Genomic DNA, 27,371 nt, shown 5'->3' with positions numbered 1-27,371 from the left:
TCTGCTTCAGTGTGAGTTACCGTCTCCCCCTGTCAGCTACTGATAGTCCTCTATGGCAGTTTTTCCCTAAACCATCTTGGATTATTGTTTTATATTAACTGATTACTTTTGTTTTTTATTGTATTTTATGTGTTATACTGTTTAGGGATATAGGTATCTCAGGGTTCATATGTATGGTCACTGTAACCTAGCTGTGTAACAATTGTTACTGAGGTGGGGTTGGATCCCCTCAGTATTATTTGTGTATTTTTATTATTAAATGACAATTACTTAATCCCTGGAGCACAGCAAGGAGGTCAAATAAATTGTAATTTATTTCAGGAAAAGACATACACACAAGGTACCACACTTTACAGGGTTAACACACTTACAGGGATCGGGGCTAACAAATAAATCTATCCTTTAAAACAAATTCACAAAAATTACCTCTGTATGAGCCCTTTCCAATGACTGGGAGGTACTCACAAAATCCTGGAACTGATTCCGGCATGCAACGCCGCTCGCGTTCATTCAGCACAGAGAATCTTTGAATTTGCCGCTGACGGTTTGGCGCTTGAAATCTGCTCCTTTGGTTGGCTGCAAGGCTCCTTATGGGTTTCAGTGTCCCATTCACAAATCTCTACAGCCTATCAGAGCGTGGGAATTTCCCTGCCAGCCAATCACTGAGTTGCCGGTATTGTAAAGCCGGGTGGGTACCTTTTCTCATTCTGCATAGGGGCATGCACAACCTGGCACCTCTGCCTCTTTGCATACTGAGCCCACACACTGTCCAGGCTCCACAGAGTCTGGGCTCTGACAAATGGTGGCCGAATAGCCCTGTGTTAGTCCGGGATGCGGGTACTCAAGCAGAACTGCAGTACCCCTGCTGTTCTAACACCTTGGTATCCCTGAGGCTTTCAAGTCTGGACTCCTAACAAACCCATACTGTAGGCACCAATCTTGGTAGCCATCTGGTCTCTTGGAATCCATGACTTGGAAATCCCACAGTTCATTCACAGGTTATCAGTACATATACCTATTAAATATAACTCTTTAATAAAATACACCGTGTACTGTATTTTTGTGTGATAAAGATGTGTAAGTCCCTGTTTTTGTGTCAGGGATGGAGTGAGGGTATATATTGCCAACACTCACTAGCCTGATTCTTGGAACACTTTAGAAATAACTTTTAAAACTTTTTCACACAAGAAACCACTCTCAGCTTTATCACCTAGAGTAGCTGGAGCACACATGGAACCCCTATACCAGGTCCAGGGTACCTGGGCATGTATCTGGGCACCTCTTATACTAGGGACTCTCTTTATACCAGGGACCCCGTGTATGATTGCAGGTATACATTAACCCTTTATGCCCGTTTACCTTCTCTGGATAATGCTGCAGCAGGAATTCTGGCGGTGAGTTGTAAGAACGTTTTCAGAGTCAGAGTTTGCCCGGAGCAATGTGCTTGGCTGTATCCGAGAATCTCACTCAATTCCCGGATCCAACTTTTGGGATATCCCAGAACCCTGATACATAGACACATTCTATAAAGACTTTCTCCGGCAAACGCACCCTAAAACTTACAACCTAGAAATCTCCCGGTCCCACCACCCCAGGAAAGGCAAAACACAAATAAATCTTTAATGTCGCATAATTTGCACACAGTCACAGTAATGCATTTCTGACATCTGGGTCCAAGAGCTGACACTTTAGGACCTCACCACACAGATAAGGGGTAACCGAGTGGGCTTAACCTTTATTAGTGAGCCTGGTTAACCCCTTCACCGTCACAGTGTGTTCCCCCCACAAGCTCAGGACACAATAATGCCTGGGATTGGTCAAACAGTTTTGTTAGCAATAATCTTATGAGTAGGTAATAAGATTTATTATTTAGGGATTTGAGAAAAAAATATTTACTACCATGGAATGCGCAATGTAAAAAAGATTGATAACTACTGGACTAGATAATGTAAAGTGATGGGGGTATTTTTTATGTATTTTCTATGTATTTATTATTGCTGTACCTATACTATGTCTTATATATTATCTCTGTAAAGAATTACTGTAAGTACATGGTTGGTGGTAGATAACTTAAAATACAATACAAATTCTATATTTCACTCAATTTCACAATCATTTGTACAAAGATTACAATTGTATGTATAATGCACAGCAAATCAAGAAAGAACGTGTCCTTCAAGTTTTAGATCTTCATGAAATTATAACATTGTCTTCTTCCATAATTTTTATCTCTTCTTCTGCCGTGGATTCTCCAGAAGATTCCTTCCTTTCAGCAGAATCCTATATATTTAGGGCAAAATAAAAGGCGCTAAACATTTTATATGGTTTTAATAATTGTATTTTTCACATTTAAAATAGTTGGATTTTTTATTAAAACATGGAGGCTCATTTTGCCTCTTCCTAAACCACCCCTATTGCTTCTGAGAGGGCATGTAGTCATATACACTAAGCAGTGCTAAGTCGTAAGGCACATTACGCCTAAGTTTAACTGAAAAGACACCTTATGGCAGGCCTGCACAACATACGGCCCGCGGCCCGCATGCGGCCCGCCTGGACTCTCTGTGCGGCCCGCGATGACTCCCTGACTCGCCGCCTCGCCCCCCTCCTCCCCCAAGCCGGCTCTGCAGACAGAGAAGGGAAGGAGCGCATTGTGACACACTGCACCCGCTCCGCAGACAGAGGAGGGAAGGAGCGCATTGTGACACGCTCCCCCCGCACCCGCTCCGCAGACAGAGGAGGGAAGGAGCGCATTGTGACACGCTCCCCCCGCACCCGCTCTGCAGACAGAGGCGGGAAGGAGCGCATTGTGACACGCTCCCCCCCGCACCAGCTATGCAAACAGAGGAGGGAAGGAGCGCATTGTGACACGCTCCCCCTGCACCCGCTCTGCCGAAACAAATGGGGAGGAGTGCCAGAATTGTGAATGGGGAAGGAGCGCTAGCATTGTGACGCGCCGCCCCATCCCCAACCCGCTCTGCCTATACATGGAGTGCCAGCAGTTTGATGTGATCCCCCTCCCTTCCTTGAGCGTGCTTCTTACCGCTAACACCTCATGGGGCCAACTTCCACCGCTGTGATCGGGTGCGGGTGGGGGGGGGAGATGATAAAGGGGGGGGAGATGATAGGGGGGGAGATGATGAGGGGCGGGGGTGGTGATGAGGAGCGGGGGGGGAGAGTGATGTGAAGTGCAGGGGGGGAGAGTGATGTGAGGTGCAGGGGGGAGAGGGATGTGAGGTGCAGGGGGAGAGGGATGCGAGGTGCAGGGAGTGGGATGTGTGTGATGTGCAGGGGGTTATTGTGTGTTTGATGTGGAGGGGGAGTATTATGTGTGTGGATGAGGGGGAGAGATGGGTGTATGAGAGATAGATGGGGAGTATCGCAAAGGTTGATAGTGAGGGGTTCTGTGGGAGATATGAGGATGATGCTGTGAGGTGCTGGGGGAGATATATGAGGATGATGATGATGAGAGGTGCTGGAGGAGAGATGATGATGATGATGATGATTTTACCCGTGCGGCCCAAATATTTTTCCTTGGACCAGTTCGGCCCTTCTCCCTTTACGAGTTGTGCAGGTCTGCCTTATGGCTTAGTACTGCTTATTATGTAAAGTCGGTAATGCACTGGCTGCAAGCTACTTTATTAAATCAATTAAGTTATATTTTACGCTGACTATGGTTCAATGGGCTGTGGCATAGCTCCCCCAGTGCACGTCAGGATCTTTACTGAATTAGAGGATAAAACCAGCACTATATGTTTGCTATTCCTGAAAATGTTGCAATGCAAAGCAAAATTAAGTAAGACTCCAAATCAAGATTCATTAAGCACCAATGTGTGGTATCACACCCAGTGCTGTAGTCATAAAAAACAGAGGGTATACCATACGCAACCTGAGTCAAAGAGCTTTTTAATTTTACTGTGAAGGTTTGACAACTGGCACTGTCTTTTCCAGTCCCCCCTAATTAAGCATGATTTTCTACTGTAAAAATAATGCCATTATTTATAACTGTTATTCTAAATGATAATGAGTTCAGTATAGCCTATTCATCCAATATTCACTAAGCTCTATTAAAGCATTCAGTCTTTTTTTTTTTTTTTATTATTAATTTTTTTACTTCAATAGTTTCATGTGGGCAATCTCTAATTACCTAAAGAACTGTATAGCTGCCAGTCAATTCGTTCTCCATGTATTGGTCGGCAAAATTTGGCAAGATCTTTAGATATGGCATATGTTTTTCTTATGCTTCTGTCACTCAGTGGAAGCTCATGAATATTCATGAGCACTCCTGCACTGACATGTGCTAGAGGGAGGGCAGGGCTGACAAAGGGGTGTGCCAGGGCTTGTGACAGGACATGAAGGGGCAGTGCCTTAGCAAATGGTTGTTAAAATAGAATACAAGAAAATTGGTCTTTCAAAGTTGTTTTTTTAAAAACAGAAAATGCTAAAAGTATTTTTTCTTACTACAGAACTGATTTATTAAAAAAACACACATGCAGGATATTGACTGAACTGCAGCTTTAAGTTTAATGCCAGGGAATAACATACGGTTATTTAAGACATACAGGTACATAACTCTGGTGTTACTCCCAGACACTGAAATGTGTTTTTTTTTTCTGAGAGATCATTCTACAGTATTTGGAGGCACTGCATATGTCCATGGGCAATCGCCTAAAATGTCTCTACCTGTTTTAGGTAGTATTATATTATTTGGCCTAATTTAACATAGCTTAGTAAATCTAGGCCCTTGTCTTTCAGGGACAGAGACCCTAAAGTGATTATTGGGGCATCACTAATATGTAGCTGTGTCCTCTAAAGCTGTCCTTTAATCACTCCAGTGCCAGAGGAGCCCAAACTTCATGCTGTACATTGCATGTGGTGATCTACTACAGATTTTAGATACTTTGGCCAAGTTGTATTGTCTTTATGAAGATTATAAAGCAACTAACATACATGAAGTATAGTATAAGTCATAGGGGGTGTTTATCAAACAGCCATGGTGCTGTTCGGTGTCCTAACACATGGAAACTCCAATTCAAGTCAATAGTAATTTATGGGCGATAGTACCCTGATCGGTGCCTAACGCAGTTTAATGAATAACCACTATACTGTAGCTTTATGTCGGTGTTTACTTTAAATAGTACATATCTTTTATACATTATTGGGGCATCCCTAATATTTAGCTGTGTCCTCTAAAGCTGTCATTTAATCACTCCAGTGCCAGAGGACCCACCCCCTCTACCAACAACAAACCGGGTACTACTGTTTAACCCTTTCATTACCTCAGCAGTTAGCCAAAAAGGTAATGAAGCTCGGCTGTTATTTAATTTTTATTACATACTGTAGGATTGAAGCAGGGGGTCTGCAAAGCTGATATTAATGCGATTCAGCGCCAGAAACCCCCGGCTTCAATCCTATGTAGTCAAAATAAATTATACTCTATCTGATGCAAATCTCTAATTCTATCTCGCCACCCTCTAGGTGGCGTAAAAAAATTGGCGTTTTTTAGCCACGATTTGCATCTCAGAGCTGCCTGTATAGCAGTTACAGGCAAAAATGCTAATTTCAGAATTTTCTTAGCTACCGCTCAGTTTGTTTACGCAAGAGTGATAACACTTGTAAAAAAAAAAACATTTACATGCGATTTTGATATGTTATTGCAGCTTTCTGAATAGCTACACATGCAAAATTGCTTGTAAAGTGCACTTTACAAGCATTAAGTCACATATTGATAGGGTGACCATATTTTTCCCAGAACCTTCACGCATGCGCAGTTGGCGCGGGCCGTTCGCGCATGTACAGTCCGTGAGGGCCATTCATGCATGCGCACACAGCATGGGCCATTTGTGCATGCGTAGCAAGGGCAGGCCATTCGCGCATGCGGGCTGGTGTGGATTGTTCACGCATGCGCGGCCAGCGATTCTCGATCAAGCATGCACAGCCGATTTTTATAAAACGGGACATTTACTGCAATTTCGGGCCTCCTGGACAAACAACAAAATCCTACTTATCGGAGCTACTTTAATATGCCCCATAATCCTTTCTTTTTAGACTTACTGTGTCCTCATGTTCAGCAACTGAATTTACTTCTTCCTGCCATGTCTTTTTATTTTGTTCTCTTGTTGAGCTGTTATTTCTACTAGTGGACTTTTGCAGCCTGGCACCTAAAAGGAAAATAAACAAGTTATTCTCTTACTTATTTATCTGTAATTATTTCCTCTGCCAACAGATTGTACCTACTGTAACTCCAAGATGTTCTATAAAAACAAATCACTTATTGAAGAGGATAATACTGTCTAGATATATGTTGGCCTATGATGTGTGTAAGTAAGATAAAGGTAACTTTACTTAACATCCTTTGTTAAAGAGGCAGTCTCTCCTTGGACAAAAAGTGAATTAAGGACAGAGGCATATTTAATAGGTTAAGTATTGCACAAAGACTAGTTGAAACAGCTTCAGTGAGATATTGGAAACAAATAGAACTTGCTATTTGTAAAGCAGACGCACAAAAAGGAAATAGAAAAAATACACTAGAAAAAAGCTTCTAGGTGCATGTGTGATCAGGAACTGCCATCAATCTCCCAAGGTTAGAGGAAACAAAGAAAGTCCACAGTATAGGACGTAGGTTAAATATTCTCTTAAAATAATTTTTTTAACGTGTGTAGCAGACTCCGTAGGGAGCCGGTTCTGTGGCTCGGGAGGATCTGGGGAAGTAGATGTGGCAATTTTGGGGTTGGAGCCGTTTGCATAATGGAACTATGTGTAAATTCGGTGGCCACCTTGCAGTTGGCACAGCAGGAAGGGGAGATCCTGGAGACCAGGATTTCCTCTTTGGGACTGGAGGAAGCAAGGCAGTCCTGACGGAGCCATAAAAGGAGGAGGTAGTGTCCAGGGAGCAGACAGCTTCCTGGACTAGGCCAGACTTTACCCCTAGGTGACAGGCAGTCCCCTCACTGTAGATAAGTGTGTGATGGATCTCCAACCGCATAGGGATTACCGTGTAGCAAGATACCTCAGCGGAGCAGGAATTGTGTGTGAGTTACTCTGGCTAGAGGCAGCACTGCGTGGCGGCCCGTATGAGAGGCGTGAGGGGCTTGGTGTCGGAGACCCCGCGATGTGGGACCCGACCCCATTCTACCAACAGCATCCCTTTGATACAGACCTGTACCAGGAAGGTACCAAGTGCACCAACGATACAAGGGGGAGGATAGCGCTGCCTTCACATATACATTTGGGACAAGTGAGGTTCTATGGACACTGGGTTCTAGGTGCCAAGGGCACCCTAAGTGTTGTGGGGGAACAAGCACCCACACTGTATTGAGTTACTGTATTTCACTGTGTTGTATATTGTTATCGGTTGGGCATTTCTGCATATATTATACCTGGTTGTGAGTGTGATTCATTGGGAGGTATACAGTATAGGTATACCGGTTCTCGTGAGGAACAATCCCGCCAATGCTGGGATCCACACGGGTGGAGGCGCTGCACCTATTCGCCCAAAACTACACAAGAGCGGAGGCTTAGGCCCCCTGTAAGCCAATCACGTAGCACTGTAGTACATAACGCCTGCAAATTCCCTCAGCAGTAGGGAAGAGGTTTCACACATGTAACATTTCTCAGTAAATAAATGCTTTGGGTGGCGTTTACAATCTTTGGGGGTAATTTATCAAAATCCTCCCAGCTGCAAAATTGGTGAAAAAATACTTATTTGATTTATCAAAAAACAAAAGCCAATAGGTTTCAATGGGAATGTTTTACCTTGATAAATGTGGTGCAATTGTTTTGCCCTAGCTTTGCAGCCTGGAGACTGATACATATTGTAAGTCCCTTTATATAATTTGCTGACATTTGCTAATAAGATGTGTTTTTCAGTCCACAAACCCACAGGTAAACTGATGCTATCATTACTCAAGCAGATATACATACATAGATATATGCTTTCATTTAGGGGACCCACAGAAAAGCACCACACCTTCACCTTTCACAAGTAAAATAGTTGCTTTTAGGGTGCTTAAATCCTTCTCAGGAAGCCAACAGCACGGATTTTCTTTGGAAAATGTTTGTTTAAACTGTTATGTGGGACTGCCTCTTTAAAAGTGGCGTGTTCAGATCTGTGTTCTGATTAATAATAAGTGAATTAACTATTTTAGGATCAGAGATACTTAGCAGACCTCGTCACCATATCACCAGTAGAATTAAAGGTGTTAGAAGTGTACACATGTTTGTAATAACTATGCTATATTAGCTGTATCATTTAGCCGTGTTGATAGTCTAGTATCAAAACCCAGTAAAGAGTAATGCACAATTGACACATTCAAATAATTTAACACCACTTAATATTTTCATGAATATGTTCCAATTTTATTTTCTACAAAACATATATTTGAAGAGGACAGAGTACGCCTTTGAGCCTTTTTTATCTTTCTCCAGTTGTATGTTGGAAGTGGAATCTGTGCTTCTTTTGCACAATATCCCAAATATTTGTATTCTCCTTTTAGTATACCATTTTACCATCTACTTGTTGAATAATACAAATGTTTGGTTTAATAAAATACTTACAGTGCTTCCAAGCATGTTCTGCAGCCTGAGGAGCTGTCAGCATGGCAAAGGGATGAAATGAAAGATTAAAGGGATGTGTCCAGTGACCCTGGAAACAAACAGTTATTAATGGTGCGGCTGTGAGTCGTTTCTGGCATTCCATGCTGATATTAATAATGGATGTTGAAAATGCTGTTGTGTGATATCCTTTACTAGTGTTAGCTTAGTGCAATCTTAATAATGCCCGTACCAAAAAGCGTATACTCTAATATTTTGATACATAGATGTTGGTTGCAGGTAATGACAACATGGCCCATTTAGTCTGCTTATATTCTAAACACACATACACACACATACACACATACACACACACACACATATATATATACACACACACACCTACCTCATCTCCAGCTTGAATTTACTCCCATAACCTTGTGGTGCCCTTGTGCTTGTCTAATGTGTTCCTTTTAATTCAGTTACCCTATTTTCCCCACTACATCTGCTTGCAGGAATCACTCAACTTTATACTGCAAAACGACTTTCTAAAGTTGTCTTTATATCCAATTGCTATATTCAATTAATATTGATATGAATGGAGGTGCGATTGTCCCAAATGGGACCTTATTGAATAAAGGCCTAAGAGGGAAATTCACTCATCTCCAATATGGGTATCGCACAGTGATCCATAGTAACTGCCACTCAGATCAATGGCAGGTAACAAGATCGCTGTGCAATAACTGGTATTGCAGGTGGTGAATTCCAGCGTGTCTTAACTTGACCCTTTGCGCTACAACTTTTCTTCATAAAAAGTTGTTATTACTATTGTTATAAAAAGCTCCCATCCTGTACTTTGCACATACCCATTTTGCAAGTGATTCTAAAATAAATTCTTTTGACACCCTGGTGTGTCATAGGTGTTAAAAAAAACAGGAAACATTAACACTGTTGTCTCAAAAATGATATCAATCCATCTGTATACAAACTATATTTATTAAAAACTCTCATGATGGTGCATTAAAAGGGATTACTACCTGCAAAGTACTGTAAGCCAGAAATTATTCAGGTCTGAAAATTAAATAGTGACGTAGGCAGAGATGGAAATGTATAACACAGAGCTAGATTCACAAACAGGTGTAAGTGCCTTAGCAATCAATTGATGTTCACTTCACAATGCTGGTTAGTTATAGCTGAAAATGGGGAGCAGTTCATTAAATTGTTACAAGGGGAAGATTAAAAAGTAGAAAATAAAGAATGAGTATGCAGGGTCCTGACTTTACCAGATGGGCCGTGCCTCTAATAATAAATATATGAAGTAATATAGAAATAAAATTAGACAACAATATGCCAACAGTTTTTATCTAATTTCTTGTGACATCCCAACGTAGTTTCTTTTTAAAATCATTATATGCAAGTCGTGTGTAATGTGCTCTATTTGTAATAATAAAGTCGGCCTTTTAATAAATTCATTATGTATTACCCATAACACGTGTTAACTCCTTGAATGCTGGTGTTCCACATCTCATTATTACCTACAATATTATGTAGGCCTCCCAATATTAAATGCAATAGCTTAAAGTGTATTGAACCCCTACCTTAACTTGTAATGGAAACCATTGCTTTATTATGTTTAAAACAGATTTGTATTGCTAACAATGGCTATTCATAAAAAAAAAAAAACTATTAAATCTGCTGACCCCATATATGACGCTTGACATCTCCCCTTTGTTTTCGGAACGGTACAAAGCGGATTTTGCTTGAGCGTTAACTGCAGAAAGAAAATTCTCCAATAAAGCGTGACTGCCTCTGTCACTGAATTGTGTAGGTCTCTTTTGCTGAGTAAACTACTTTTTGATTTATACAACCAGCTTGCTGTGTCCCCTCCCCTGACCCTAATACACAGTATATAAGGGACGCCACAGCACCTGTGAAAACAGTGTTTATAAAAGCACCTGCTGGAAGCTGAACAATCAAAATGGGAAAGGTAATGGTTTATCTATCTTGTAGAGGTTTAGCATCTTGTGTTTCTAAGGTAGAAGATAATGTTAGCAATGAAACGTACATGGTAAGAAGCAGTTGTATCTTTTAGTCTAAGCTTTCTGTTTATCGACTTCAAGACGTGCTCATTAAAGTGTGTCACAGATTTCATATTCTGCATCAAATTTAAAAAAACTTCTGAACCAGGTTTCTTAAATTTGACACATATTTCTTATTATCATTAATATTCATTTATAACACATCAACATATTCTGCATAGCAGTACAATGGGGGGGGAGGTGGAGATAATGACAATACAATTACAACATTAATATACATAAATAGAATAGGCAAGGAGCTCTATGGAGCTTACAATCTAAAAGGAGTGGAGAATTGAAACAAAGTGTAGTGGAAGGAAGAGGTTGGCGTGTGACTGAGGGTATTTACTGTGAAGCTTGCATCTGGGACCCTGTTTTTTTGGCAACATATGTTGTGGAGACATCTCCTAAACATCTCCACTCATGTGTAAAAGGATTTGATGTAGATGATAGTCCATATTTAGTAAGAGATGATATTCCATAAAGCTCCTTCCACATTTTATGGCCCATATCAAGGGAAGGCGTCTTATGACATAGCATCGTACGTTTATATGGACCTTAATGCATTTATCTATTGTGAGGTTTCCAATTCTATTTGAACTTTTTCTTACCATCAGCCTATACAGCATTATTTAACTAGTAGTTGCATAAGGAAATCCTAATTGGGTATATGATCCTGTTCGGTATATTTGAAATACAATATTACATTTTATTTTATAAACATGTCAGCTTTTTACAAGTCTGATCTGCCCCCCATAATCAAATTGAGTTCATTGACAAAGCTTTGCCTCTGATGTCTCTTATGAACTCACTGCACTAAACATTCAAACAGTGCTCAAGCCTACAGCTTTGGGAAATCACCTAAAGGAACAATCCCACATACTCTGAAACTTTTATAGGAGAATCTCACACACACACAAAAAAAGTGCCCTTACATTTTTATTCTGGTGAATGAACCTGAGGGTGCTCTGCCCTTTATTTTCGATAAACTAAAGATAAAGTACCTTTTCTGTGGACAGAGATGAGAAATCTAGTACTGCCATTTATATGATCCCGACCCGTTGAGTTAATCTTTACTATCCTTATTTGGATACGGATTTCAAGGCTCAGTATGTGGCACTGATGCTAAGAGACCAATGAGATATTCAAGACAGGAACGTGAATAAATTGACATTATTTCATGGAGATGTTAACTGCTGTTTTTTCTTAAATTCAGATAATCTTCTACGAGGACAAGAACTTCCAGGGCCGCTCCCATGAGTGTAGCTCTGACTGTTCTGACCTGCACTCTTACTTCAACCGCTGCAACTCCATCCGGGTTGAGAATGGTAACTGGATGCTCTATGAACATCCCAACTACACAGGACACCAGTACTTCCTGAGGAGGGGAGAATACCCTGACTTCCAGCAGTGGTTGGGTTTTAATGACTCCATCCGATCTTGCCGCATTATCCCCCAGGTGAGTCTGTTCTGATTTTCAAATAATTATGAAGTAGTTACATAGTAGATGCGGTTTAAAAAAAAGACATATATCCATCAAGTTCAACCTGTGCTAAATTTAGATGACAGATACTCATTCTATATTTATATTTACAGTATTTTGTTAGTGCCCCAAATAACGGCCAAATAATCAGATTCCTCCCTGGATCAACATCCTTCCCTAGTGGTATTGGCTTTCATACATCTACTACTACTGATCAAAGGATGTCCAATTGAATGTACTTTGCACTGAAATTATAGTATCTCTGGTAGCAATGAGTTGTGTATCAGCTGTATACATACAATAAGGCCAAATTTACTAAGCAATGCTGAGCCTCAAAGCACCATAGGGCACATTCATTTGAATGGACAATAAGGTGCCTTAAGACTTATCGTCATTTAGTCAATCTGGAACATTTTCGCTATAGAAGGTGAACACAAGGTTGACTTAAATAATTACAATTAATCGAAAAGCAGACTTGCTTTCCTCTGATAACAAAATGCACTGTGCTTAATCTAATCCATTCATTGATAAACATAATGATACATATTTATTAAGAATTGCTACGCCATAAGTCACTTTCTATTCCGGAAGACACCGTACAGCCCAGTAATTTGTATTGGGCCATAAGAGACTGCCAGGCCATATTTTCTAAGACCTGCTAGGTGTCTTATGAAGCAGCACTTCTTAGTAAATTTGGGCCCTCGTTCTAGAACAGAGAAATGTTGTTGACAATCTGTATCCAATTTTTAGCTTGCGTGCATTTAATTTTGCTCCTTGTACTGTATGACAGTGAGATACAGAGCTTCGTTCTATTATCTAATGCACTTTCAGGTACAGATTAGCCATTAGGACCATAAAATCAGGGCCCCTGACAGGTGGGGACAGCCAGGACTGCTATCACTGGCCCATTGAATCAAGAGGTCTGGACACCCTGCCAGTGGCCCCCCTGCCAGTGGCCCCTCTGCCAGTAGCCCTACTGTGAAGGGCCAGATCTGCAGGCCTGAAGTGCCCTCCCCTCTACTGCCTGGGACCCCTCAAGTTTTGCAGTAGGGCTTTCCACAACGCGAAGGATGGCCCATCCGTGGGTCTTCACAAGTTGATCCACGGGCCTGCTGTCGGCCTCTGCAGGGCCACCTGCCTCCCCCCTCTGCCGTGGCACTCCCTGCCCTCCACCCCCCCGTCCGCCGACCCATACCTTCTTCTTCCTGCTCCACACCAGACCCATATCTTCTTCTCCACCCAAAGTCCACACCTTCACCTCCACTCTCCCATCACCCCCCACCCCACCCTGTACACCATGAGTGGGGGTCGGGCATGCTCCTTAAATTTGTCTTGGGCCTCAAACATTTCAGCTTAGCGTGTTCATCCTTACACAATAAGATTATCATGTTAAAGTCTAGACTAATAATGACAGTACTCTTCCAACTATTCAAATATAGTCTACTAACAGACCTCCAAAATCCTAATTAGCTCTGACCAGCTGTTTAACCTCCGTTCTTTTATAGCAAGCTCTAAAACTTCCAACAAAGCACCTGATATTGTGGGGCAGAGATCTTTAGGAAATTATTAAACTCACAAAATATTTGAAAAAGATGGCATTTTGTTGAATCACAGATGTAAACATGAGTACTTCTAAGTTTATTTATGTGAAGTTTTCCCAAGATTCGCCAGCAAAGTCCCCAATATAACCTATTTTTTATGCTAAATAGTCACAAAACTTAATATGACAGTCACTCTCTAAATAATATATTCACAAGTGCATTATGGGGCAACAGAAACAATTCCTGCACAATACTTAAATGATTTATCTAGCAATGGTCGGTGTGTTAGGAAACTCTCATAGATTTCTTTTAAATAGAAGGAAATTTGGGGGTGCTAAGTTATATTGGGATACTACAGCACTGTAGAACTTCCACAATCATACTAGGGAAGTTTCTTACACTCTTTCAACCATGAACAGCTGTTTGTCTATGTTCTCAGTGAGATACTGTAATATCGCAAATGCTTATTTGATGAAATCCGAAGTTTATTTTTCCTTATCAAACTCTCAAAGCCATTCAGCTAAATGAGTAACTGGTTTCCACTGAGGACTGAACTTTTACTTGAGCTCATTTACGGCTATTCTTGTTCTACTTTTAGGTCTTGAGGACTTCAATAATGTTTACTTAATTCTTATATTCCAGCAACGGGGCTCTCATAGAATAAAAATCTATGAAAGAGAAGATTTCAGAGGAGAGAACATGGAGTTTGTAGACGATTGCACATCTGTCCATGAGCGTTTTAATTACCATGATATCTACTCCTGTAATGTGTTTGATGGCCATTGGATCTTCTATGAGCAGCCCAACTACCGTGGACGTCAGTACTACCTGAGACCTGGGGAGTACAGAAGATACACCGACTGGGGGTCCGTAAATGCCAGGGTTGGCTCCTTCAGACATGTCAGGGAATCTTATTAGACCAACAAGTGGCTAAAGTTCATCTGATGGCTTAAAAATAAACCTCATTGAAAACTACTCTGGTTTAATAGTTTTTTGTTATGTGTCTTACTGGTTTGTTGGCTTGGTATTGCTAAGTCTTTACTTTCTTATGGGTATGGATGTCTTTACATTCTTATGGGTTTGGGGAAAGCATGAACAAGAAAGATGGAGCTACCCAGGCAAAAGCATGTTAACATAATGCAATATTGTGATGACAATATATTCACGTTACGAAATTAGATATTAGTTTTGATTATGCAGTGCAATTCTATCATATCTGTTCTTATCATGCCTTTAACACATGGAATCGATATAGGAAATTCTAAATATGGCATAGTCACCATGAAATTGAAGCAAAGGCATTTTAAACATGTGTCTCAGAAGTGTATCAAATGATTTTGGCCCTATTTTGCCCACCCTGAGTTCTTAATTAATAGGAGGTGTTACATGGAGCAGTAGGAAGAATTCAAAAGGGTGCTCGTCTCATCTGGTACGTTTATTACGTTTATATTACTTTAGAAGAAGGAATCATTATAAGTAATTCATATTTCCATCTAGATTACTTTAATTGAGGATTTAGAAATGCTCCTGGGATACTTTGTATATATTATGTAATTTTCGTATATTATGCAAATATTCACAATACTTATGTGTTACAATATACACAAAGGTAATAGATGTGAGCAGTTATTATCAAATACTGTATACAGTATGGATCTCATGCTTTTGTTATCCCCTGTATAGTGGGATAGTGATTCTTTGCCTCCTTCTTGATCTGGTTGTTTCCTTCAACCTCATCCTTTTCTTTCTTTTCCCTCCTCTCTTCCTTCCTTGCCCCACCGCTCTCCCTTCCCTTTTTCTTTTCCCCTTCCTTACTTTCCTCGGCCCACCCGACTACAGGGAGTCAGACGAGAATGAATTACATTTATTATGAGTTTATATAACGAGTTATTGAACAAAATTTAATATCAGTAAGGCTTAAAGATGTTTTATTGTTATGTATATGTGAACGGTTATATATAAAGAGATAGGAGACACTATGTGTCAGTTTCACAGCACCTTGTTGTGCGTTTGTTGAACGACACAATCAACATTTTCCCTAATAGGTAGTTCCTAATAGACACTATTTGTCATTTAGTATTGACCTTATTTTAATTTTAATTGTTTTGTTGTGTGTATTTATCTATATTTTTTCTTCCTGTAGTGTCGTTGTCCTCCGGTGGTGTAGGGTCGCTCGAGGGGGATTGCTGGCGCATGTGCGGACATATGGGTGTGCGCGCTTGCATGCCCTAGCGTGAGGACGTCACGAACGGTGGGGACGTAGTATGAGGGAAGAGAGCATAATCATTCTGTATTATTCGGGAGATCAGTGTGGCTGACGGGTGAGACATCCGACGTCAGAGGAGGGCGCACACGAGCACATGGGGTATGTGCGTTTATCATGACGTTTTGGCGCAAAAACACAGCTGAGTCCTAGAATTTAAAAATGCTCAGGGAAGATGCCATTCTTACTCATTGATAAAGTACTGAGTACTATTTTTAACCATGCTTTAATAAAGAGAATTTTTTTGGACCCTTTCCCTTGGCTGTGCACTGCTTTTCTCAACTTTCTTCCACAGAACAAGGAATCAATCTGATTGATTTTGCTTGCAGCCACTACCAAAAGATGAACAGTTTATTACACTTGTCCAATTTTTTGTATTAAAGAACACTTATGAGCACGTTCACGTCCGAGACTGGTCCACAAACCTGCCTTACTCCACAATTGCACAACATACACCCTTTAACTGCAGAATCCTTTGCTGCTCCTATTTTTCCTGTGGCTTAGTGGATAAGGTACTGTATATAGTCCACAAAGGCTCTTACCTTGGCTGAGCTCTGTAACTGTGTTGTTGAAGTTTTGTTCCCATAAATTTCAAAGACATTTTCCACTGGGATGCTGTGCTGTTATAAAAGTAATCCAGACATGTTTTTGATACCACGTTGTCTACCATCGATAAACATTATCAAAAGAAGTGGGTTGCAATGTTGTACTTGTTACGTGTATTACTGTTGATAGGATGGTACTACTGATGCAGCGGCCATTATTTGAACACATTATGGCGGCGATTTTGAGTTCTCTGCTGTTCCCCACGCAGCATGAAATCGGCCAATCGCCCCAGGCACCCGCGCTTATCGCGGATGTTTTGTTTGAATTTCATGAATTCTGTTTCTTCGTTTGCAATAAAATGGATGAATTGTAATGTGTGCAGTGCTGTGCTACTGTGTCAATTTCATGTTTTTAATAGCCAGAACACTAAAATTTGTTTTTCTGCACTCGCCGCGCATGCATCTTAGTGCGGGAAGGCTGGAAATCATCCCGCGGTTTCAAATCGGGATTCCGATGTACATGACGCGTGAAGTGTTCGAATAACGGCCGCTGCATCAGTACTATCCAACTGCAAGGATATTATTGACTGGAAAGATATGGCAAATGCTCTATTTCTTCCCAGTCAGACCCCCTTTGGAGGACATCATTTATGGGTAACTAACTCCTATCTTCATTTACTTACAGGAAAGCAATGACAAATTACACATGCTCCTACATCCTTTAACTGCACTTCAGCATGTTAAAATGTTGCTTCAACTGAAGTGGAATTCTATAAAATATAATGCCCTTACTTTTGTTCAGAGAGTGAATTAGTTAATTGTTTATTAGTTATATTTCTGAAAATTGTCTACTGCAAGCAGTACATACAAAATACAAAGCTCTAGAAAGACATGTAACCATTTTGTTCCCAGTAGTTTCTGCTACGTGTATTTATGGCCCAGTTGAATTGAAGGCTCAGAAATTATATCCTTTTTTCCCCATAAGGATATGTCGATACATATTTATTTATTTTGATTTTTTTTTTAACGCTGCTCACCAATAAACTCAGTACTAGAGAGCGTGTAGCATTTTTATTAACTATTAAAGAGGTTCCTAAAAAAGTTAGCATCAGCTAACAAACAACTAAAATGGGATATTTAACCAATGTTTAAAGTCTGTTTTAAAGACCTTTGTCTTGTTAGAGCAGCACATACACTACTGTATAATGGGATGTTCAGATCATGGACATTGTTTCAATAATGTAGATTTAGTGTGTATTAAAGATAGTTGAGGTGACAAAACGTAGTTACAGTATATTCCTTAAAACAATCACTCCATCCTTATTATTCAAAAACAAGCATGAATGTAAAATAAAGGATCAAAGTTACTAAATGGAACTGAGGCTCGACATAACTTCATTCCTATTCACCTGAGGCTTAGCAGTATTTATAAACTTTGGCAAAGGTGTGGTAAAGCTTTCTTACCATTAACATGCCTGCAAAGGAGGACAAAATCATAGCTTCTCGCTCCATTCGGTTGGGATATTTATGTTGGCTTTGCGGCAACTTTCTACATATTGAATACAAAAAAATATGAGCCAATAGGTGAAATTGTTCTAGTAAACAAATATAAGCACACGTTATAGAAGGTACTGCACTTCCTTATTATAGCGAGTTGATCCATGATTCATACTGTAATTGAGATCTACATATTTAGGGTCAAGTTACAAAACCATAGATAGTTTCTATGTCTCAAGTGTGACACACTTACAAGGAGAGGCAAAGACAACGTATGGCCATTTTCGGAAGAATATCCCCATTGAAGGTAATGGGGATTTTCAGCCCAAAACAGCCTGAACAGTACATAGAGGAATACCCCCTTTGTCACAGGCCTTGTAACTTTCTCAACCATAGCTGGAACCCAATCAAACTGCAAGATATTCAGGAACAGGTTTAATTGGAGAAAGAGATAGATTGTATTTATTTATTTATAAAAATGTTTTACCCGGAAGTAATACATTGAGAGTTACCTCTCGGTTTCAAGTATGTCCTGGGCATAGAGTTAAGATGACAAATAATACATGGTTACAATACATGGTTACATAAGTGAACAGGGTATACATTATATACAAGACATTGCATGCACAGTTAGAGATAATATACAGTTTTGTGAAAATGAAAGTACACCCTCTTTGAATTCTATGGTTTTACATATCAGGACATAATAACAATAATCTCCATTTTGGCTTTATTTTTGTTAAATAAATCATGACACGGTGTAATATGTCATGTGTTGTTGTTCATCTGAGGTTGAATTTACCTAATTTTTAGACCTGCTAAGGAACAGATGATTGTTATTATGTCCTGATATGTAAAACCAAGGAATTCAAAGAGGGTGTACTTTCTATTTCACACAACTGTATATTATAGGTGTATGTAACAGTTACAGACCAGATTAAGTTCTTTCAAAACTAAAGCTGTCTCACATTTAGACTGGTGGTGGATGTGAGCGTCTCCGTATGTATGGAGATGTAGATTGTTCCAGTTTTGGGGTGCACAGATAGATAAGATAGATAATAAGATAAATAGATAAGATAGGATAGACAGCGCAGATCGATAGATTCGCTAGATTAGATAGATTAGATAGATAGATAGATAGATAGATAGATAGATAGATAAGATAAATAGACAGACAGACGGACGGACGGACGGACGGACGGACAGACAGACAGATAGATAGTATTCAGATGTGGATAATAACATGTGAAATTATTTAATTAATGCTATGGGACCTTTACTGTATTTCAGAGGATTGAAATGTTAATGCAATTTATGTTTTTATCCACAAGTGATTGAATGTATATACCTTTAAGTGGCCACGATTCACTGAATTCTGGTAAACTGAGGTAATATCACATCCAGCAAACACAATATAACTGCCAATAATTTACATGGTGTGAAATAAAAGAATGGCTTTGTGGTAATTAACTCTGCCGATAAATAAGCGTTAATTACTGGTACCAATGCATTGTGTTCTGGGATTTTCTTTTTTTATGGGCAGACCCGCAGCCTTATTAGCCAGCTTTGGCTTGCTTGCTTATCTTAGCAGTTAGTGCGTCATTGATTGTGAAGCAATGCCATACTAGCTTATTTGGTATGCAACGGGGTAGTGAGATGTTAGGATAACCCATTAATAGACTAAAGTGGACAGCTAGTCATGAGCTTCCTATGACTATCTGGTCATGTGCGCTACTAAGGGTTTAATATTGTGTAAAACATTTAGTTAAAATGCATTTTTACAATCTATTTTAGTTTGGTTCAGGTTATCTTGCCTATATGTATATAAAAGCAATTATACACATAGGGCAGTTGCAAACCCCCAAGTAAGTGATACAAATTGCAGAGAAATTTGGGCGGTAGATATCAGAATATAGGAAATAGCATGTTAATGTTATTGACATGCACATTTCCATTGTAACTACAGCCTAAACGTTGTAAACTACACATTGTTAGTGCTTTACTGCATGCAATATGGCTTTAGTAAGTCACTTGATAAAAAAAATAGTGGGTTTAAACCAGATAACGCCAAATCTCAGAGTTTAGTGGATCTAGGCCAATGTTTTAAACCTGTCACAAAACAACACAGATCTTTAACTCTTCCCTCTACTCTGGTACTTTTCCATCCTCCTTCAAACATGCAACCGTGATACCATTGCTCAAAAACAGCAAGCTTGACCCTACTTGTCCTTCTAACTATCGACCTGTCTCCCTCCTGCCTTTTGCCTCCAAACTCCTTGAACGTCTTGTATTCTCTCGATTGCTACACTTTCTCAACACCTATTCTCTTCTAGACCCTCTACAATCTGGCTTCCGCACTGCTCACTCTACTGAAACAGCCCTCACTAAAATAACCGACGACCTCCATGCTGCCAAAGACAGAGGTCATTACACTCTGCTCATATTACTCGACCTCTCTGCAGCATTTGACACCGTGGCCCACCCTCTTCTCCTCCACAGTCTCCATACTCTTGGTAATCGGAACAAAGCTCTATCCTGGATCTCCTCTTACCTCTCCCATCGTACTTTCAGTGTCTCTTTTGCTAACTCCTCCTCCTCCTCCTCTATCGATCGCTCTGTGGGGGTACCCCAGGGTTCGTCCTGGGACCCCTTCTCTTCTCTCTTTACACACTCTCTCTAGGTGACCTAATCACATCTTTTGGGTTTAAATATCACCTCTATGCTGACGACACACAAATTTACCTTTCAACCCCTGACCTTACACCTGCTATACAGACCAAAGTTTCTGAATGTCTGTCTGGAATATCATCCTGGATGGCCATCCACCGACTGAAACTTAACATGGCAAAAACAGAGCTCCTTATACTTCCTCCCAAACCTGGCCCTACTACCTCCTTCCACATTACTGTTGGAAATACGATCATTCACCCAGTAGCCCAAGCACGCTGCCTAGGGGTCACACTCAATTCCTCTCTCACATTCTCCTCTCACATTCAAAACGTTTCTAAAACTTGTCGCTTTTTCCTCCGCAATATCACAAAGATACGCCCTTTCCTCTGTTACTCGTCTGCTAAAACTCTGACTCAGGCCCTTATTCTCTCCCGTCTCGATTACTGCAACCTCCTGCTGTCCGGCCTCACTGCCTCTCACCTGTCTCCCCTACAATCTATACTAAACGCTGCTGCCAGAATTACTCTACTCTTTCCTAAATCTGTCTCCGCGTCTCCCCTCCTGAAATCCCTCTCCTGGCTTCCGATCAAATCCCGCATCTCACACTCAATTCTCCTCCTCACATTTAAAGCTTTACTCTCTTCTGCCCCTCCTTACATCTCAGCCTTAATTTCTCGCTATGCACCATCCCGACTCCTGTGGTCTTCTCAAGGATGTCTTCTTTCTACCCCCTTTGTATCTAAAGCCCTCTCCCGCCTTAAACCTTTCTCACTGACTGCCCCGCACCTCTGGAATGCCCTTCCCCTCAATACCAGACTAGCACCCTCTCTATCCACCTTTAAGACCCACCTTAAGACACATTTGCTTAAAGAAGCATATGAATAGCACTGTGGATAATCCTGGACACATGATACATAAAGCTTGGCCCCCTGCAGACGCACTTACTAGAATTCCCTCCTACTGTCTCTATACCTTCTCCTACCTACCAATTATATTGTAAGCTCCTCGGAGCAGGGACTCCTCTTCCTTAATGTTACTCTTATGTCTGAAGCACTTATTCCCATGACCTGTTATTTATACTATTTGTTATTTATATGATTACAACATGTATTACTACTGTGAAGCGCTATGTATATTTATGGCGCTATATAAATAAAGACATACAATACAACAAGATTGCAGAAGTTGTCAAGTATTCATGAGTACGATCTTTTATTCACATTAGTAAGTCTTATCAAAGCACAACGAAATTACATCTATGACCACCAAACCATATCAGAACATTTATTGCTGATGAAAAAAACATTGCAAACTTGAAAGTCAAAAGTATGTTTCTGTATTCAGTACAGTAATTATATTCTCTAGAAAACAGAAGCGCCAATAGGGAGAACCCACATAGCATAGACTGTACCACCCATTAATTAAGTGAAAATACACATTCCCGAGAAAATATAGCCCTTTATACTTTATACTTACATCTTTCCTTTTTTCAGTGCATTTCCGTCTTCAGAATTACTTAGCCATTGCAATGCAACACCAATAGCCAGGTCATAATGAGCCTATCGAATAATAATAGATTACTGAATTATCACATGGCAGTACAATTGCAGCCTTACTTAACCTACCCCACATAATACTGTAAAGCTACTTAATGTTGTAGACTAGAGCTTTTCGTATAAATATAAAAATGGAAAAAACTAAGGGGTCGATTCACAAAACTGAGTTGTCACGGCAACTAACGTCACGTTAACTAAATAGTTAACGGACGTTACTTTCCCTGACTTTAATGGAGATCCACAAAGCAAATAGTTTTTTGTTGTTGAAGTTAACATCCCCTTTAAGTCACTAACGGAGCATTGTGAATCTGCCCTTAAGAGTTTACATGTATTTAAAAATGGACAAAAAAACAAACTATCCTGGATTACAGTATTTGTTTCACTCATTAAAAGCCAGTCTCAGTTACCGTCAGTATTAATGGTCTAAAAGACGTACAGGAAGTCAAATATTGAGTATGGGGGAGTGCAGAAACCTTACACTTTCACAACTGTAGAGGTATGATACACATAATACATACATTAACCAGAATATTTTACTTTTACGATGAGAGGTAGCCTCCATATAGTGTCACACAGAAACACACTGCTAAACAATCTCAATATCTCTTTCTAAAGGTTCATATTGAAGTTGAAGTGATAACGCCTTTATGAATATACTATATGGCACTCAGGTGTGGATTTAGTTACCATATCATCTAGAAATGTGGACTTCCTTCTTCCTTTTGGGTCAAACTCATTTTCACGAAGAGTAGTGCCAACATAGTCTCCCCTTAAAACAATAAAGCATATTGGTATTATATTGTAGGAGAAGATAACAGGGTTAGAGCCACAAAGCTTTGTTAATTCAGTGCTCATGATATGACGTTATCTCAAACAGGAATGGATGTCACATTCCCTGACACTTATTCTCAAAGCTAAATTTAAGTTAAAAAAACAGCCATTCTACATCTCATTAGCATATTTTTAACATTACGTTTTTTAGCATACTGTTGAGTTGTCTTTCAATAACATGTTAAGTGTATCTCACCGTTACTCTAATCCAGACACTGAAATTTGTATTTAACTTAAGTTGTGAAAGAGACGTGAGGCAAATAATGCTATATTAATGAAAGTATTTTTAACTGTGGCGTTACACCCATCCAGACCTAACGTTAAGTGTCTGCTTTAACCTTAATAGACTTAAGTGAATATTCAATATTATGATAAAGTCTAATTTACATATCATGCTTGTTATTATCACTGACGCCCGTTAGAGTTAACGCAATGCACTTTGCGGGAGAAAACAAGGCTTAACATTATGTTATTGTCAGTTACATAGTTATGTAATAAATGAGGTTGAAAAAAAAAATGTATGTCTATCTTGGTCAATCTCTATTAAGTATTTAGAGTCTGGTGGATTTAGGCCTTAGAGAGTAGTACAGTATGTGTTGTTCCAAAACTCAATTCCTAAAAAAAAATGCTTCATGGTTGGAGTTCAGTTGCAGCAGTTTAGTTGTTGATCATTTTAAGAAGTCGATTCAGTCCATACTCTGAGATTTAGGAAGCTTGAATTTTCATGCATGGGGCGCTCCCTCTGCCATATTAAGCCAGTTTAGACTTTTATAACACCTATTGCAAATTTCCTAACTTGAACTCGATGGGTACATTAGGTGACAGAGAAACGAATAAAAACCCTATTCAAACTGAGTGTCACTAAACTCTTGCAATGCCCTATCCAAAAAGCAGGTGTTAGCCCATTAAAAACAGTGTCTGTAACATAATTGACATTGCATAATATTCAACTAAACTACCCTTTTAATATAGGCAAAAAAGGTATTGTGTAATCTCTATTACTTAGTTTAGTATTCTATTTCAGTTGTTAAATGGTACAACCAAATATCTATCTCCTTTCCAACTTAGGCCTCGGACATGGTTAAAAGAAGAGCGCTAAACAGCGCTGACGCTCATGCTCTCCTGCTCAAGCAGGAGCTTTTTTGTGTCCCTGCATGAGCGTCAGCGTGCGTGCTTGTGAGCCGGGTGGGAGGCGGGAGGCGGGGCTAGCGCGCCACGTCACGGACTCCAGAAGCCTGTTTCTGTGTCCAAAAGTAATCGCGGATGACTCGGCCCTCCTGTTACCAGCAGGTACGCACCACATATACCCATAAATGGCCCCGATATGCGATTGGGGGGGGGGGGTAGGAGGGGAAACACCATTACATACAGATCCAGCGGCCATAATTTTACGAAATCACGCAGTTTATACCTCGGAATACCCATGTGATGGCGCGTGATTACTTCCAACCGTAACGCCTGTCACGATGACACCAACTTTTATCAACACATTTATATTTCTGGGTACTTGATTGAACAGAACAAGTTGCAAAATAAATTGTGATTTATTTCCTTAATAGTCAAACACACGACATCTGCAGAATACACTGAAAACAACACTCACTGGGATAAGGGAACGAAAGAAATTGTCCTTGGAACGAAATAAATTGTCCTTTGCTTGCAAGCGCCACAAATGCAACCTTGGTTTTAAAAGTCCTGTGGTTATGTTATTAACCCCTTCACTCCTGGACTGATTGCTGCTGGGCTGGAACAAAGTCTTGCATCTTTACATCATGGATTAAAATTCAGGAATCACACTGGGGATACCTGGAGAGCCACAGTTATACTGTAGACTGCCCAAAGCTATCTTTAACATGTGGATCCAATCCGCTTGTGGGAACAAAAAAACCCACGAACAGCCAAGTTACTCACAGTTCAAAAGACCGGTCAAAAGGGCTGTTCGGTGGGCAGGGCGCATGGGTCAGGTTGACGCCCATGCCACTTAGCATACCTGGGCTACACCCATAACTTGGTGCCGCTCAGTCTGATTTTTGACCAATAAATGTCAATAGACTGGCATCTGTGATACCTCAGAATGCCGGCCGTGTATAACATATAGGTATCTGGGTCTTTTCATAACTGACACCCTTTTAGACAGGGAGACTCTAAGGAGACCACTTTTGAGACTCCGTCATAAAAATACCTACAGCTCATTGAGACCCCTTTGAAGCTCCATCATAAAAATACCTACAGCTCATTGAAATGCCGGTTTCTATTCTGCCATGATGTGTCGGTTAGAGGGTATGGCGAGCAATGCATTTTGTCTTTTAACATGGCAGCCAGGGAATGGCTTGTAAATGGGGGACAAAAACCCCTGGGAGAAGGAAACCACAGTAATGCATAGCAAATCAGGTATTAACCCCTTCCTCCCCGTCACACCGCCTTAAGACGCGAGTGCAGGCGAGTGCATAAAATGGCATTTTAGTGTTCTGGCTTCTAAACCCCTGAAATTGACACAGTAGCACAGTAGCACAGTACAATTCATTAATTTAATTGCATATAAATGCACACAATCCATAAAATTCAAACAAAGCAACCGCGATAAACGCGCGTGCCTGGAGCGATTGGCCCCATTTATGCCACGTGGAGTTCAGCAGTGCACGCGAAAACGGCGCCGTGATGCCTTAAAATAACGGCCGCTGAATCTGTAGGTATAAGCCTGCAACTAGCCTTTAATACAGTACATTAACTGTTTGTTGCAAGTTTAATATTTCAATTATTGAACATCAGCTTGAAAAGCTGCACGTTACAAAAGGGGTAGAAAGATCTCCATACTTACAAGAGCTTTTCTATCTCTTTTTTCAGCAGCTTTCTTTCCATAAGTGTTACTACTGTAGGCTGTGGTTCTGAAACAAAACCAAGGATAACAATTCAAGTCCTTCCTCCATTCAGAAAAAGAACAAAGGGAAAGGTTTACTAGTCACTCAATTTATGTCAGCGATTTAAGTGCGTTGTTGCTGCTAGAGGAGTCCACAATGTTAAATATTTTTGATAAGAGCTTGAACCAAGAAACAGAAGAGTGCACTTGTTCATTAATGTTCGATAACCGTTATCTTGAATGGAAATTAATGCACATAAACCAGATGTCCCGCCCACTCAGAATAATTTTTTTTCATCTTTTTTTTTTATAGCATGGAAACCAGTGCATCCTAAACCGCAAAACTGCAATCTTTTTAGCTCCAGGGACCCCAAAATCCAGAGATATGTGCCCTTGTTTAAAACTTCCTAGGGAAATAAAATTGTTTGCAAAATCGTCGTCTGTTGCAGCTTATTATTGGATATCCATTTCAGTGCTCATCTTAACCACAACTTGGGTAAATATCCCAGGAACTGGGGTATCCCCAGAGCTGAAAACAATATAATTCAGCTCTGGAGGATTCTTTGGTTTCCATGCTATAAAAAAAGAAAGGGATAGTTATGAGGGTTTTCTGATTTATAGACCCCTATATTTCAAGCAGATTTAATAAACAACTTTCAGCATCATTTTCTTATTGAGAATGTATGTACATGGAGTAAATCCTTCCCTAAGTCCTCCTATACCCAACACCTTATACGAACCACAGGTTTAATTAGTCACTGGGATAAATAATGCAAAATAAACACAAAGTACCTGAATTATAATTTTAACATCATTTGAAGCCAAAGCGGTCAATTTGAACGATAATGGACAGTGAGCTAATTGTTTCTCTGCAGATGACTAACCTAAAGTGAAATGTGTGTATGTTATTTGTCAAATGCTATGGTATATAGTGTTATAATATATTTTACAGTATTCTGTAAACCACTCATGTTATATATTACATGTGCTTCCTTATCCACTATCATAAATAGGGAGGGTGAGACAGAGAAAGAGATAGGATAGTAGAGAGGAAGAGAGAGAGAACAATAGCAAGAGAAAGAGGGAAATGAAAGAGAAAATGAGGCAGAGTGGGAGAGATACAGAAGTATAAACAGACAGAGAATAACAGGGCATGAAAGGGGATGAAAAAAAGAATCTGGAACAAAAAAAAGATGTGCTCAAAGAGGAGACAGAAATAGAGATATGTGTGTGGATCTGTAAGGTGAGAGACACAATAATAGCTCATTACCTGCCTGTAATTATTCGTTCTGATGCTTCTATTCTTGCCTCTACTGCTGTCTGAAAAGCAGAGCAGGCTGTGCAACTCTGAGGCTGATTTTGTTTCTGATGTTGCTATGAAACCAAATTGCATACAGTACTGAACAAAAACACGTGGGCTGTGAGGTTTTACTTGCCCTGGATTCAGTTACCTGTTTTATGTATCAGCGTGTTGGGTTTCAGGGCTCAAAGGAAACCGAAGATAGTGATGTAGTTGGGATA

General features: G+C 40.1%; 2 protein-coding genes across 4 annotated transcripts; one reads left to right on the top strand and one right to left on the bottom strand.

Annotated features, from left to right (window-relative positions):
* Positions 1-296: 296 nt before the first annotated feature.
* On the bottom strand, positions 297-27,213 carry C7H2orf80 (chromosome 7 C2orf80 homolog). 3 transcript variants are annotated; one of them, XM_075608470.1, is made up of 9 exons: positions 27,121-27,213; positions 25,812-25,878; positions 22,850-22,931; positions 22,083-22,165; positions 17,904-17,988; positions 16,437-16,514; positions 8,554-8,641; positions 6,052-6,158; positions 297-2,280 (listed from the first exon to the last, which is right to left on the bottom strand). In XM_075608470.1, the coding sequence occupies exons 2-9, from the start codon at positions 25,850-25,852 to the stop codon at positions 2,191-2,193; spliced, it is 654 nt and encodes a 217-aa protein (XP_075464585.1). In that variant the 5' UTR covers positions 25,853-25,878; positions 27,121-27,213; the 3' UTR covers positions 297-2,190. The 3 variants fall into 3 exon arrangements, with proteins under 3 accessions (XP_075464585.1, XP_075464587.1, XP_075464586.1); XM_075608472.1 differs by having other exon boundaries at positions 8,554-8,586; XM_075608471.1 differs by having other exon boundaries at positions 27,125-27,204.
* LOC142499304 (gamma-crystallin 2-like) lies at positions 10,358-14,606 on the top strand. Its single transcript, XM_075608473.1, has 3 exons — positions 10,358-10,516; positions 11,824-12,066; positions 14,274-14,606. The coding sequence occupies exons 1-3, from the start codon at positions 10,508-10,510 to the stop codon at positions 14,547-14,549; spliced, it is 528 nt and encodes a 175-aa protein (XP_075464588.1). The 5' UTR covers positions 10,358-10,507; the 3' UTR covers positions 14,550-14,606.
* Positions 27,214-27,371: the final 158 nt, after the last annotated feature.

This window comes from Ascaphus truei, chromosome 7 (genome assembly GCF_040206685.1).
Source record: "Ascaphus truei isolate aAscTru1 chromosome 7, aAscTru1.hap1, whole genome shotgun sequence".
Classification (NCBI taxonomy): domain Eukaryota; kingdom Metazoa; phylum Chordata; class Amphibia; order Anura; family Ascaphidae; genus Ascaphus; species Ascaphus truei.
The sequence above is the reverse complement of the archived record's forward strand: the minus strand, read 5'-3'. Positions and strand labels throughout refer to the sequence as shown.

What these genes read in the sequence shown, in the direction of transcription:
- LOC142499304 (XM_075608473.1), top strand. An exon ending in CTTGCCGCATTATCCCCCAG is followed by an intron (nt 12,067 to 14,273) that starts GTGAGTCTGTTC and finishes CTTATATTCCAG; the next exon opens with CAACGGGGCTCTCATAGAAT.
- C7H2orf80 (XM_075608470.1), bottom strand. Translation starts at nt 25,852, where the DNA reads ATGGAAAGAAAGCTGCTGAAAAAAGAGATAGAAAAGCTCTT. An exon ending in AAAGAGATAGAAAAGCTCTT is followed by an intron (nt 22,932 to 25,811) that starts GTAAGTATGGAG and finishes TATTGTTTTAAG; the next exon opens with GGGAGACTATGTTGGCACTA. An exon ending in AGAACATGCTTGGAAGCACT is followed by an intron (nt 6,159 to 8,553) that starts GTAAGTATTTTA and finishes TTTTCCTTTTAG; the next exon opens with GTGCCAGGCTGCAAAAGTCC.